Source organism: Phocoena phocoena, chromosome 1, assembly GCF_963924675.1.
Source record: "Phocoena phocoena chromosome 1, mPhoPho1.1, whole genome shotgun sequence".
Taxonomy (NCBI): domain Eukaryota; kingdom Metazoa; phylum Chordata; class Mammalia; order Artiodactyla; family Phocoenidae; genus Phocoena; species Phocoena phocoena.
Window position 1 is genome coordinate 34,688,754 of NC_089219.1, and position 15,842 is coordinate 34,704,595.

General features: G+C 40.0%; 1 protein-coding gene across 1 annotated transcript in view; it reads left to right on the forward strand.

The window, feature by feature from the left end:
* CCDC30 (coiled-coil domain containing 30) overlaps window positions 1-15,842 on the forward strand; it is a 132,213-nt gene that overhangs the window by 48,801 nt on the left and 67,570 nt on the right. The window contains exon 7 of the mRNA XM_065880013.1: window positions 3,414-3,583. Within this exon, the coding sequence (XP_065736085.1) occupies window positions 3,414-3,583 (170 nt within the window). The remainder of the gene's footprint in view (window positions 1-3,413; window positions 3,584-15,842) is intronic.

The following is a 15,842-nucleotide window of genomic DNA, read 5'->3' on the forward strand; positions in this document are numbered from 1 at the left end:
TGGTTTTCTCTCCCTCTCTTTTTTTTTTTGCGGTACGCGGGCCTCTCACTGCTGTGGCCTCTCCTGTTGCGGAGCACAGGCTCCGGACGCACAGGCTCAGCAGCCATGGCCCACGGGCCCAGCTGCTCCGCGACATGTGGGATCTTCCCAGACCGGGGCACGAACCCGTGTCCCCTGCATTGGCAGGCGGACTCTCAACCGCTGCGCCACCAGGGAAGCCCCTCTCCCTCTCTTTTAAAATACTTTTTATTTTGAAATAATTTCAGACTTACAGAAAAGTTGCAAAATAGTATAAAGACTTTCCATATACATTTACCCCTCCCAGTGTTAACACGGTACCACCTTTGCTTTATCAGCCTCTCTCTCTTGCATCACACACACACACACACACACACACACACACACACACACACACACACACTTTTCCTACCCTCAGAGAGTAGAGACATAATACTCCTTTACCCCTAAATGTTTCCATGTATGTTTGCTAAAAACAGTGACATCTTTTTATCACAGTACAAGTCTCAAAATCAGGAAATTAATATAGTACTATTATCTAATTTACAGCTTGTATTCAAATTTTACTAATTGTCCCACTGTATAGCAAAAGGACATTTTTTTTTCCTAGTCTAAGGTCCAATCCAGGACTGTACATTGCATTTCATTTTCACATCTCGAAAGCTCCTTGAATCTGCAACAGTTCCTCATTCTTTGTTGTTCATGACTTTGCTATTTTTGAAGAGTACAAATCATTTATTTTGAAGAATGTCCCTCAATTTGGATTTTTCTCATGTTTCCTCACAATATAATTTAGGTTACATAATTTTGGCAGGAATACTACATAAGTGATGTTATATCCTTCTCAGTGCATTGTATCAAAAGACAAAAGGATATCCTTTTGTTCTATTTACTTTGGGTATGGTACTCTCTGCCAGATTTCTCCATTGTAAAGTTATTCCTGTTCCCTTTGCAATTAATAAATATTTTGTGGGGAGGTACTTTGAGACTATAGGTATTCTGTTTCCATCAAAATTTTACTCATTAAAAGTTTCAATTTTGAAGCTTTGATTCTTTAGTTGTATTCCAGTTTCTCTTTAGAACATAGAGTGCTTTAGACTTAAAGGTAGTCTTGCTAAGAGTGGCTTAAAAAAATTGTGTTTTATGTATTTACTAAAGCCCCTGTTTTATAGGCTGTGGTTTTATTTGGGCTGGAAAGGGGTGTGTTCATGTAGGCCAGCTTCCTCAGTTTACAGAAACGAACACCAGACTCGGGATATTAAACAACTACCAAGTTGCCTGGTGATTCTCAGCCTAAGCTCTGTCCTCCTTACTCTAGGGCCTCAAGCATAAAGTGGAACAGTCAACTGAATACTTTATGGTACTTGAATATGGCTGATTATGAGACTGAGCTATGTAATCAGGATAAAATTTTGGTAGGGAGGAGCCTGTGGAACAGAGTTGGTCCTGTTGCACAGCATCTGTGCCATGAAAGTTCCTATGGATTTACCTTCCTTCATGATAAAGAGCAAAGCTGCCCACCTACGATATCCACCAACTTTGTCCTGTGAGAATCCAGAATACCTAGAAAGAACTTAGTGTCAAAGTCACCTTCCTCTTCAGAAACCTTCAGCAATTCTCAGTTTGCTAGAACATCAAGTCTAAATTCTGTTTGGCTTTCTTTACTTCTTAAGAAACTAACATTTACTATTTTTAATGTTTAAATTTTTACAATGACTATAAAAATCAGTGATTAAGTAGCATTTTGGAATCTGTTATCCTGCTTACAAAAATAATTCAAGCTCATTAAGGAAGTTCTTGTCTTTCAGGTCCCTTCATAATCTGATCCCTCCCCCTCAAACTTATTTCCTCGCTCCTCATCTTGTAGCCTCTACTCCAGTAAGACCATCCTCCTCACTTCTGCACAAATACTCCATACTCAGTTCCACACTATACCTTTGACCATATTGATCATGCTTAAAATATGCTATAGTCTCTTCTTCACCTATCCGTATCTTCCCACCTCCTTAGGTCCAGTGTAAAACCAGTCTTCTCCCTGGAGAGGTTATAGTCCCTATAAGATTATATGGATTTATGGGATTATAACCCATATCACACACTGTAATTTTTCTTCAGAAAATTGAAAACGTCTAGGAAACCAAAAGGATTCCTTTAAGTAACCTAAATTGATCTTTAGAATTAAATCCATTGTGTTCTTAGAATCAAACATAGTAACTATAAAAACTTGGCATTTTCAGAGAGGATCAGAATGGGAGTCAGGCAGGTTTTTGTCTATCTTCGTGCAATACTTGGAGAAGGATTCTTCCATTCTTGGAACTGTCCCCCATCCGCCCTTTCTACTACCTTCTGGAGGCATTCTTTCATTTTATATGAAGATATAAAGAGCAATCTTTGAGGAAAGGAATCTGTTTGTCAAAGAACAAAACAAAACAAAAACCTGAACAAATGTTTTGCCAAACCACACAACAGAGCAGTGATTCTCAAAGCATCCACTTGCATCAGAATTACCTGGGAGACTTATTTGAAATGCAAATTCCCATTTCCCAGCCCAGACCACTGATCTGAATCTCAGGAGTGGGGTGGCGATGTGAGACTGCATTCTTTTAACTCCTCAGGTGATGCTCTTATTCACTAAAGTTTGAGAATCACTACGATAGTCTGGGAGCCCTTATATGTTCAAGTGTTTCCAAACCAATAGGAGCAGACTGGAAGAAATATGTTCTCTGTAATGCATAACTAATATTCTTTTTAATGTTTTCTTGCAATAGTATATTATAGCTTTTATGAATCAATGAAGTACACTCAAAACTTGAGAACAAAAATATGTGATAACAATGTAAAAGCTCTAATAGAGTATTACATCTTTTTGCTTGTTAAAAGATAGAATGGGGCTTCCCTGGTGGCGCTGTGGTTGAGAGTCCGCCTGCCGATGCAGGGGACACGGGTTCGTGCCCCGGTCCGGGAGGATCCTACATGCCGCGGAGCGGCTGGGCCCGTGAGCCATGGCCCCTGAGCCTGAGTGTCCGGAGCCTGTGCTCCGCAACGGGAGAGGCCACAGTGGTGAGAGGCCCGCATACCGCAAAAAAAAAAAAAAAAAAAAAAAAAAGATAGAATGAAACCCTAAACAGCACTCTGGGAAGCCAATCCCAGAGACCAAAAATATCCCCTTTTTTTAAAACCATAGACTTACGCACTCTTGTGCCTATGGTAAAAATGTATTAGATTATGTAACAACTGAAAATTGTGAAATTGGAATAAGACTTCAATTTGGATGTCAATTTATATTATTTAAGTCAATAATTATGTAAGCATTTAATGGAATCAATACACTTTTTTCACAGGCATGCATAAAAATATGCAAAATAGAATATTTGTCTTTTCACTTAACTTTACAGGTCTTGAAGCTTTCAGAAGAATTTGAGCAATTAAATCATTTTACTGTAGAGAGAAAAACTGCAGCTGCTAATTTAATTACAACTGAAAATATCTGTAAATATCTTGTGTTTAAAGTACCAATTTTGGAAGTAGAGATTCAAAGCCCAAAGGAAGAGAGAGAGGAGCTCTGGTAAATTGAGAAAATCCCATATCACTTTAATTATTTGGGGGGTACATTTTATTTGGCTTGATTATTATAAAAATTTGACATTTATTTCCAAATGATGTGCATAGAAAACTTAGTTCTAAGAATTCCCCAGAAAGTTTGTTTTTTGGTATGTTATTACATTTTTAAACTATTTTTCCTGCTTTTAAAAATAAATACATGCTTTTTTAGAAAATCTGGAAAGCATGGAAAAGTATAAGAAGATTATAATAACCCATAATACCCCCCAGGGAGAGATGTTAATGTCCTAATTTTTCTTTCTTGTCTTTTTTCTGTATACATACATATATATGTATTTTTTAAATAATTAAGACTATACTTTGCAGAGAGGTTTGTTTTTTGCTATTTTTATTTAACATTATATCTGATAATTGTTTTGAGAATTTTCTTCCTTCCTTCCTTTCTTTTTCTTTCTTTCTTCCTTTTTTGCTGCTGTTGTTGTTAATCTTGCCCTCTAACTCTTGTATTTCTACTTTTCCACCAAAAGTATCTTACACAGAAACTTTTGAGACTTAGACAAATGCATTACTGTGTTTTGGCACAAATACTAATAGATGCAATCAAATTTTGTATGGGCAAAAACCTAGAAATAGATCATCCAATGGAAACAATAGATGTCAGTTTTTACTTATATACCATATTAAAGGATACCTTCTCAGTGAACTGAGAAAATATTGCCTAGGTGTAGCCAAATTTTTATCTTTGTAAATGTTCTAAAATAGAAGAGATTGTTTTGCCAGTTTTGGGCCCCTGAATTTTATGCCCTCCTAAAAACTGGTTTTAAGTTTAGAGTGAGCTCTAAGTCCAAGATTCACAGTCATGAAACCTAGTTGCAGAAGTGGGAAGAAATACTGGAGAGATGGTGGAGAACAGGTGTAATAGTTGTCACAGGAGCAAAGAGCCAAGAAGCCAGGTCACAACATATAGGTTTGTTGTATGGGGGAGAAAGTCTAGTTTTGAGCACAAGAATCGTGTTATAGGGCTTTTGAGGGAGATAGTCCAGTAACTCTGCATGAGATGAACTGGAGAGGAAAGACAGACCAGTTAATCTGGATATTCGCCGCAGATGAAGAGATAGTGGTCTAGACTAAGTAAGTGGCACTGGAGATGAAATGGCCAATCTGAATGCTTTTCAGAGAAAAATTTGACATTAATAATCAACGCTGACAAAAATCCACTCAGCTGACTTGGGATAATTGGCAGAGATACTTGCCCCAGGGAGCAAGGCTGTGAATTCATTTGGAGGTGGAGAACCTTGCCATGAAGAAGACACTGGACTTCAAGTAAAGAAGTCCTTGCTGCCACCTGTTTCCATGACTTGGTCCAAACTGCTTCCCATCACTGGGACTGAGAAATGAAGTCTACATATCTGCCATATGTTTTCCTCTGTCCTTTTCTTATAATGTTTCCCTGCTTGCTTATCTTCTGTGCCCTACTTCCCAGCCCCCCTTATCACAGATCCATTACACAATCACATTCAGCAATAAATTGCATATCTACCATGTGCCAGGTACTGTAGGTAGATACTGAAGCTACAAAATAAGACACAGGTCCTATCCTTAGGGTCCATATTGCCTGATGGGGGAAGATAAACAGTTAAACAAGGGAGTATTGGATACTGTGGGAGCACAAAGGAGGGGTTCTGGTCTAGGCTAATGAACCAAAACATATTCTTAAAGGAAGTGACAAATTAAATTGAGTCCTAAAGTATGAGAATTTAAGGGCCAAGGAAAAAGATGGGAGAATAGTTTTCAGGGGAGATAGACATGTGCAAGAAAAAGCCGATTTGTTTGAGGAGCTAAAAGTGACCTCAATGCTGCTATAGCCTAGAGTGTGAAGAGAGGAAATGAGGAAGGAGATGATGAGAATGAGGAGGTAGTCAGGGACCTGACCATGAAGGAACATGAATGCCTGCACTAGGGAGTTTGGACAACTCCTTCAGGGTTTAGTAACATGGGAGAGACACAAACAGATTTGTGCTTTAGGAAAATCACTCTGCCTGCTGTGTGGAAAGTAGATGGTTAGTACCAGAATGAAGGTAGCAAGACCAGTTAGGAGGCTGTTATTGTAATGGTGTTTGTGAGGATGGAGACAAGTGGATGGAATTGAGAGGAGACAGAGAACAGGACTCAGGGATTAATGAGTATAGGAAGTGAGGAAGAAGGTACTATAGGCAGAGGTTTGAGTATGAGAACAGGTTAAGGAAGACTTAATTTTCTGGTTTGATGGTGTCAAACCAGAGAGAGGAGTTCAGCTTTTGAGACAGTGACTTCGGAGTGTCTTTGGAACAGCCATGTGTGGATGTTCAACAAACAGTTGGATTTATGGGTTTGGAGGCCTGGGCTGGAGATAAATTTGAGAATCATCAATAAGTAGATGGTAAGATGGATAAGATGTTCCCATATGTTGGTTGATAAAAACACTCAAAGACAGAAACCTAAGGTAAACCTCTCTATGTGGACAAAAGGAGTGCTCCCAACAGGAAACTGGGACAAAACAGCCAGGGAAGTAGGAGAAAAGTCAGGAGAGTGTGTACAGAATCCAGGCTAAAGAGTATTTCAAGAAGAAAGGAGTAGTCAAGAGTGTCAGGTACTGCCAATGAGTCAAACAAAATAATGGATAAAAAGTGACTGCTGAATTTAGCAACAAGAAGGTGGTTGGAGTCTTTAAGAAGAGTAGTTCCAATGAAGGGCAGAAAACAGATTGTTTCCTAGATCCCACCCCATGGGATGGTGAATGGGAGTGAATTGAGGAGGGTGTGAGAGATGAGGATGTGAAAATGGTGAGTGTAGGTAACGCTTTCCAAAAAGTTTGATTGTGAAGAGGAGAAAAGATTATGGAGCCAAGCTAAGAGGAAATTTGTGTATGTTTAAATACTGGTGGGAAAGAGTCCCCAAATGGGCAGGTTTAGGACTCAGAAAATCAGAAAACAGCTAGCCTTAGTCAGGAGGTAGGCCACTTTGCCCATTGTATCAGGAGGAAGAAAGGGAGGATGGACAGAGATCCAAATGGGTTTTTAACTGGACAGGAAACCAAAGGACTTGTTCAATGGTTTTTATGTCCTCTGTGAAGCAGGAAGCAAAGTCATCTGCTGAAAGTCGGAGAGGAATAGAAATATTAGAGTTTGCAAGAGAGTGAAAAAGTTTGAAATAATCACTGTGGAGAAAGGAAAAGAAATCTGACTGGGGAGAGCAGGAATGGAAAGGAAAGCTGACTGTGGAGGGTCCAGTCAAAGCCAGAGACCCTGAATTTATGTTTAGCAACACTTAGTATAGACATGAGAAGACAGTTGAATTTATCCGGGGTTGAGGTTCTGCCACAAAAATGGAGTGGAAGGACAATGGGGCAAGAGAATTGAATATTTTATTTGGACAGTGATTAAAATAATGAACTCTATAGACTCTGCATTGGATAAAGGAGCTGGACAAGGAATTTAAGGTATTTATGATTGCACTGAGCCAAATTATATAAAAAGGAAAAGCTGGAATCCAAATGTCTAATTCTAGTATTTCAGAAGAGAAGCAGTTATTGATGATACAACCCTTAGTGTGGTTATGCAAGTAGTTGGCAAAGTGGGAGAGATGACAAGGTAACTGGAAATAAGGAGACTGAGGAAGTGAGATGTCAAGGCATTGGTGGGTGATCTATATGGACCTTGGAATCTTCCAGGATAATGGCAGGACTTGGGGTGAAGAAGATGCCAGAATACCATGAGCCAGAATCTTCAACTGAAGAGAAGTAGGAAGTGTCACAGCACACCTAGCATGGTCCCGTGCACATAGAAGCTGCTCAATAAGCCAAATTGCTTGATTCTTGTAATACATCTCCTCTACTAGATTTTAAGCTCCTTAAGGTAATGGACTATGTCTTGTTTTTCTGCTGTCTATAGTGCTTTTGTTATAGAGAAATGGAATCTTAGAACAGGAGGGATCTGCAGGAGATCGTCTGAACTAGTGGTTTTCAAACTTCTACCTTCTAAACTTTGAGCTCTCTGGGGAGGGGGGCTCAGAAACTACCTTGGGAGATGAGGGGAGCCTGATGAGTGGGACTCTGAGCCTTCTGCTCCCATTTCAGCCGAAGATCCACTCTTAGCTGTTTCATATGTGGAGCTCTATGTAAGATTTTACTTCGAGAAAGGGTCCACAGCTGAGATAAATTTGAGAACCACTTTATTTAGCTAAGTCTTCTCTTTCCACAGAAGAGGTCTCAGACCAAGAGAACAAAAATGACTCTTTCACTCACAGTCATTCACTTAGCAAGTTATTGGCAGGACTGGGTGAGGTCCCAAGTCTCCTGAGTCAGGAGAAGTTACTACTTTATCTGCTTTGGAAAGGGTATAGTCACAAATATCCCAATGGCCAGAAGGTGCTGGAACACTTGTTTTCTAAGTCAGTTGTGAAAAAGAGCTTTATGCAGTTAAAAAATTGCTCGGGACTTTAGTCTCAGTATATGCATCACATGGGGGTGGGATGGGAGGGAGAATGAAGCCCCAGTCTGTCTTGTTCTGGACTGTCTCCAGTGTATAGAATAATACCTGACACATAGTAGATACTCAAAATTTTTTCAATGAATGGAATTCCCGCTATGTACTTGAGGCTGAAGCCAGAGTTGGACTTCCAGTGGCAGCCCCAAACTTACAGAACTTAGCTGAACTCAGCCTGAGTTTGCTGTATTAGGAAGCTCGGGCCAGAACAGCTGGCAGCTTCCCCTTGACGTTAATGCCTTAATGAGCTTTATTTTTTTCTAATATGCTCTCATTTACCATCTCATTGCATCCTTACTATCTTTATCAAGAATTGTTTGATGAATGTTCAAGTTGATTTTCATTTCCAGTTCAATTTGACAGTGAGTTTATATCCATTTCACAAACGTATTTTTCCTCTTCCTCTAAAGTATTCCTTCCCCAGCCCAATCCATTTAGTGAATAGCCCCTCCATTCACACAGTTGATTAAGCCAAAACTAGGAGTCATCATTGGTTCCTCCCCACTTCTAACCCATCAACAACTCCTGTCAGTTCTACCATGAAAATATAAAATATTTAATCTGTCTATTTCTATCTATATCTCCACTGCCACTACCCTACTCCATGACACTGGTATCATTCACTGGGACTATCACAATATCTTCCTAACTGGCTTCCCTGCTTCTATACCTCTTTCCCAGTCCATTCTCTGTAGAACAGCCAAAGTGGTCTTTGAAGAATGCAAATTGAATAATATTACTCACTTTCTTAAAAACCTCTCAATGGGAGACCTTCAAGATGGCAGAAGAGTAAGACGTGGAGATCACCTTCCTCCTCACAAATATATCAAAAATACATCTACATGTGGAACAACTCCTACAGAACACCTACTGAATGCTGGCAGAAGACCTCAGACTTCCCAAAAGGCAAGAAACTCCCCCACGTACCTGGGTAGGGCAAAAGAAAAAAAAAAAGAGACAAAAGAATAGGGACAGGACCTGCACCTCTGGGAGGGAGCTGTGAAGGAGGAAAAGTTTCCACACACTAGGAAACCCCTTCACTGGTGGAGACGGGGTAGGGGGGATGGCAGGGGGGAAGCTTCAGAGCCACGGAGGAGAGCGCAGCAACAGGGGTGCAGAGGGCAAAGCAGAGAGATTCCCACACAGAGGATCGGTGCCGACCAGCACTCACTGGCCAGAGAGGCTTGTCTGCTCACCCTCCAGGGCAGGCAGGGGCTGGGAGCTGAGGCTCAGGCTTTGGAGGTCAGACCCCAGGGAGAGGACTGGGGTTGGTGGCATGAACACAGCCTGACGGGGGCTAGTGCACCACGGCTAGCCAGGAGGGAGTCCGGGAAAAAGCCTGGACCTGCCCAAGAGGCAAGAGACCATTGTTTCGGGGTGTGCCAGGAGAGGGGATTCAGAACACCGCCTAAACGAGCTCCAGAGACAGGTGCGAGCCGCGGCTATCAGCGCCGACAGCAGAGATAGGCATGAAACACTAAGGCTGCTGCTGCAGCCACAAAGAAGCCTGTGTGCGAGCACAGGTCACTGTCTACACTGCCCCTCCCGGGAGCCTGTGCAGCCCGCCACTGCCAGGGTCCCGTGAACCAGGGACAACTTCCCTGAGAGAACACACGGCGTGCCTCAGGCTGGTGCAACGTCACGCCAGCCTCTGCCGCTGCAGGCTCGCCCTGCACTCCGTACCCCTCCCTCCCCCCGGCCTGAGTGAGCCAGAGCCCCCTAATCAGCTGCTCCTTTAACCCCGTCCCCTCTGAGCAAAGAATGCATGCCCTCAGGTGACCTACACGCAGAGGTGGGGCCAAATCCAAAGCTGAACCTCAGGAGCTGTGTGAACAAAGAAGAGAAAAGGAAATCTCTCCCAGCAGCCTCAGGAGCAGTGGATTAAATCTCCAGTCAACTTGATGTATCCTGCATCTGTGGAATACCTGAATAGACAACGAATCATCCCAAAATTGAGGTGGTGGACTTTGGCAGCAATGATATATATACTTTTTTCTTTTTCCTTTTTCTCTTTTTGTGAGTGTGTATGTGTATGCTTCTTTGTGTGGTTTTGTCTGTATAGCTTTGCTTTTACCATTTGTCCTAGGGTTCTGTCTGTCTGGTTTTTTCCTTTTGGGTTTCTTTTTTAGTATAGTTCTTAGCACTTGATTTCATTGGTGGATTTGTTTTTTAGTTTGTTGCTCTCTTCTCTCTTTCTTTTTTTTTTTTCTTTTTTGTATTACTCTTTAATTTTTAATAATTTTTTTATTTTAATAACTTTATTTTATTTTTTATTTCTTTCTTTCTTTTTCCCTTTTCATCTGAGCTGTGTGGCTGACAGGGTCCTGGGGCTCCAAGTGAGTGTCAGGCCTGTGCCTCTGAGGTGGGAGAGCCAAGTATAGAACATTTGTCCACCAGAGACCTCCCAGCTCCACGTAATACCAAACGGTGAATGTTCTTCCAGAGATCTCCATCTCAACACTAAGACCCACCTCCACTCAACCACCAGCAAGTCACAGTGCTGGACACCCTATGCCAAACAACTAACAAGACAGGAACACAACGGCACCCATAAGCAGAGAGGCTACCTAAAATCATAATAAGGTCACAAACACCCCAAAACACACCACCAGACAGGGACCTGCCCACCAGAAACACAAGATCCAGCCTCATCCACCAGAACATAGGCACTAGTCCCCTCCATCAGGAAGCCTACACAACACACTGAACCAATGGTAGCCACTGGTGACAGACACCAAAAACAACAGGAACTACGAACCTGCAGCCTGTGAAAAGGAGACCCCAAACACAATAAGCTAAGCAAAATGAGAACACAGAGAAACACACAGCAGATGAAGGAGCAAGGTAAAAACCCACCAGACCTAACAAATGAAGAGGAAATAGGCATTCTACCTGAAAAAGAATTCATAATAATGATAGTAAAGATGATCCAAAATCTTGGAAATAGAATGGAGAAAATACAAGAAACATTTAAAAGGACCTAGAAGAACTAAAGAGCAAACAAACAATGATAAACAACGCAATAAATGAAATTAAAAATCCTCTGGAAGGAATCAATAGCAGAATAACTGAGGTGAAGAATGGATAAGTGACCTGGAAGGTAAAATAGTGGAAATAACTACTGCAGAGCAGAATAAAGAAAAAAGAATGAAGAGAATGGAGGACAGTCTCAGGGACCTCTTGGACAGCATTAAATGCACCAACATTGGAATTATAGGGGTACCAGAAGAAGAAGAGAAAAAGAAAGGGACTGAGAAAATATTTGAAGAAATTATAGTTGAATACTTCCCTAATATGGGAAAGGAAATAGTTAATCAAGTCCAGGAAGCACAGAGAGTCCCATGCCAGACCAATCCAAGGAGAAACACACCAAGACACATATTAATCAAACTACCAAAAATTAAACACAAAGAAACAATTTTAAAAGCAGCAAGGGAAAAGCAACATATAACATACAAGGGAATCCCCATGAGGTTAACAGCTGATCTTTCAACAGAAACTCTGCAAGCCAGAAGGGAGTGGCAGGACATGTTTAAAGTGATGAAAGGGAAGAAGCTACAAGAAAGATTATTCTACCCAGCCAGGATCTCATTCAGATTTGACAGAGAAATTAAAATCTTTACAGACAAGCAAAAGCTAAGAAAATTCAGCACTACCAAACCAGCTCTACAACAAATGCTAAAGGAACTTCTCAAGGCAGGAAACACAAGAGAAGGAAAAGACCTACAATAACAAACCCAAAACAATTAAGAAAATGGTAATAGGAACATACATATTGATAATTACCTTAAATGTAAATGGATTAAATGCTCCAACCAAAAGACGTAGACTGGCTGAATGGATACCAAAAAAGACCCGTATATATGCTGTCTAAAAGAGACCCACTTCAGACCTAGGGACTCATACAGACTGAAAGTGAGGGGTTGGAAAAAGATATACCATGCAAATGCAAATTAAAAGAAAGCTGGAGTAGCAATTCTCATATCAGACAAAATAGACTTTAAAATAAAGACTATTACAAGAGACAAAGAAGGACACTACATAATGATCAAGGGCTCAATCCAAAAGAAGATATAACAATTGTAAATATTTATGCACCCAACATAGGAGAACCTCAGTACATAAGGCAAATGCTAACAGCCATAAAAGGGGAAATCAACAGTAACACAATCATAGGAGGGGACTTTAACACCCCACTTTCACCAATGGACAGATCATCCAAAATGAAAATAAATAAGGAAACACAAGCTTTAAATGACAAATTAAACAAGATGGACTTAATTGATATTTATAGGACATTCCATCCAAAAACAACAGAAAGGGATTCCCTGGTGGTGCAGTGGTTAAGAATATGCCTGCCAATGCAGGAGACATGGTTTCGAGCCCTGGTCTGGGAAGATCCCATATGCTGCGGAGCAACTAAGCCTGTGCGCCACAACTACTGAGCCTGCACTCTAGAGCCTTCGAGCCACAGCAACTGAAGCCCGCGAGCCTAGAGCCCATGCTCCGCAACAAGAGAAGCCACCGCGATAAGAGAAGTCACTGCAATGAGAAGCCTGTGCACCACAACAAAGAGTGGCCCCCGATCACTGCAATGAGAGGAAGTCCGTGCACAGCAATGAAGACCCAATGCAGCCAAAAATAAATAAATAAATTTATTTTAAAAAAACCAAAAACAAAAACAACAGAATACACTTTCTTCTCAAGTTCTCATGGAACATTCTCCAGGATAAGTCATATCTTGGGTCACAAATCAAGCCTTGGTAAATTTAAGAAAATTGAAATCATATCAAGTATCTTTTCTGACCACAAGGCTATGAGACTAGATATCAATTACAGGAAAAAAATCTGTGAAAACTACAAACACATGGAGGCTAAACAATACACTACTTAATAACCAAGAGATCGCTGAAGAAATCAAAGGGGAAATCAAGAAATACCTAGAAACAAATGACAATGAAAGCACGATGACCCAAAACCTATGGGATGCAGCAAAAGCAGTTCTAAGAGGGAAGTTTATAGCAATACAGTCCTACCCCAAGAAACAAGAAACATCTCAAATAAACAACCTAACCTTACACCTAAGGCAATTAGAGAAAGAATAACAAAAATCCCCAAAGTTCGCAGAAGGAAAGAAATCTAAAGACAGAGCAGAAACAAATGAAAAGAAATGAAGAAAATGATAGCAAACATCAATAAAACTAAAAGGTGGTTCTTTGAGAAGATAAACAAAATTGATAAACCATTAGCCAGACTCATCAAGAAAAAAAGGGAGAAGACTCAAATCAATAGAATTAGATATGAAAAAGGAGAGTATAAACTGACACTGCAGAAATACAAAAGATCATGAGAGATTACTACAAGCAACTATATGCCAATAAAATGGACAACCTAGAAGAAATGGGCAAATTCTTAGAGAAGCGCAACCTTCCGAGACTGAACCAGGAAGAAATAGAAAATATAAACAGAGCAATCACAAGCACTGAAATTCAGACTGTGATTAAAATCTTCCACAAACAGAAGCCCAGGATCAGATGGCTTCACAGGTGAATTGTATCAAACAGTTATAGAAGAGCTAACACCTATTCTTCTCAAACTCTTCCAAAATATAGCAGAGGGAGGAACACTCCCAAACTCATTCTACGAGGCCACCATCACCCTGATACCAAAACCAGACAAAGATTTCACAAAGAAAGAAAACTACAGGCCAATATTGCTGATGAACAGAGATGCAAAAATCCTGAACAAAATACTAGCAAACAGAATCCAACAGCACATTAAAAGGATCATACACCATGATCAAGTGGGGTTTATTCCAGGAATGCAAGGATTCTTCAATATACACAAATCAATCAATGTGATATACCATATTAACAAATTGAAGCCTAAAAATCATATGATCATCTCAATAGATGCAGGAAAAGCTTTCAACAAAATTCAACAGCCATTTATCATAAAACCCCTCCAGAAAGTAGGCATAGAAGGAACTTACCTTAACATAATAAAGGCCATATATGACAAACCCACAGCCGACATCATTCTCAATGGTGAAAAACTGAAACCATTTCCACTAAGATCAGGAACAAGACAAGTTTGCCCACTCTCACCACGATTATTCAATAGGTTTGGAAGTTTTAGCCACAGCAATTAGAGAAGAAAAAGAAATCCAAATTGGAAAAGAAGTAAAGCTGTCACTGTTTGCAGGTAACATATTATATAGAAAGAATCCTAAAGACGCTACCAGAAAACTACTAGAACTATTCAATGAATTTGGTAAAGTAGCAGCGTACAAAATTAATGCATAGAAATCTGTTGCATTCCTATACACTAATGATGAAAAATCTGAAAGAGAAATTAAGGAAACACTCCCATTTACCATTGCAACAAAAAGAATAAAATACCTAGGAATAAACCTACCTAAGAAGACAAAAGACCTGTATGCAGAAAACTATAAGACACTGATGAAAGAAATTAAAGATGGTACAAACAGATGGAGAGATATACCATGTTCTTGGATTGGAAGAAACAACATTGTGAAAATGACTATATTACCCAAAGCAATCTACAGATTCAATGCAATCCCTATCAAACTACCAATGGCATTTATCACAGAACTAGAACAAAAAATTTCACAATTTGTATGGAAACACAAAAGACCCCAAATAGCCAAAGCAATCTTGAGAAAGAAAAACGGAGCTGGAGGAATCAGGCTCCCTGACTTCAGGCTATACTCCAAAGCTACAGTAATCAAGACAGTATGGTACTGGCACAAAAACAGAAATAAAAACAGAAATATAGATCAGTGGAACAGGATATAAACATATGGTCACCTTATTTTTGATAAAGGAGGCAAGAATATACAATGGAGAAAAGACAGCCTCTTCAATAAGTGGTGCTGGGAAAACTGGACAGCTACATGTAAAAGAATGAATTTAGAACACTCCCTAACACCACACAGAAAAATAAACTCAAATGGGTTAAAGACCTAAATGTAAGGCCAGACACTATAAAACTCTTAGAGGAAAACATAGGCAGAACAGTCTATGACATAAATCACAGCAAGATCCTTTTTGACCCACCTCGTAGAGAAATAGAAATAAAAGCAAAAATAAACAAATGAGACCTAATGAAACTTAAAGCTTTTGCATGGCAAAGGAAACCATAAACAACACGAAAAGACAACTCTCAGAATGGGAGAAAATATTTGCAAATGAAGCAACTGACAAAGGATTAATGTACAAAATTTCCAAGCAGCTCATGTAGCTCAATATCAAAAAAACAACCCAATCCAAAAATGGGCAGAAGACCTAAATAGACAATAGATATACAGATTGCCAACAAACACATGAAAGAATGCTCAATATCACTAATTATTACAGAAATGCAAATCAAAACTACAATGAAGTATCACCTCACACCAGTCAGAATGGCCATCATTAAAAAATCTACAAACAATAAATGCTGGAGAGGGTGTGGAGAAAATGGAACCCTCTTGCACTGTTGGTGGGAATGTAAATTGATACAGCCACTATGGAGAACAGTATGGAGGTTCCTTAAAAAACTAAAAATAGAACTACCATATGACCCAGCAATCCCACTACTGGGCATATACCCAGAGAAAACCATAATTCAAAAAGAGTCATGTATCCCAATGTTCATTGCAGCTCTATTTACAATAGCCAGGACATGGAAGCAACCTAAGTGTCCATCGACAGATGAATGGATAAAGAAGATGTGGCA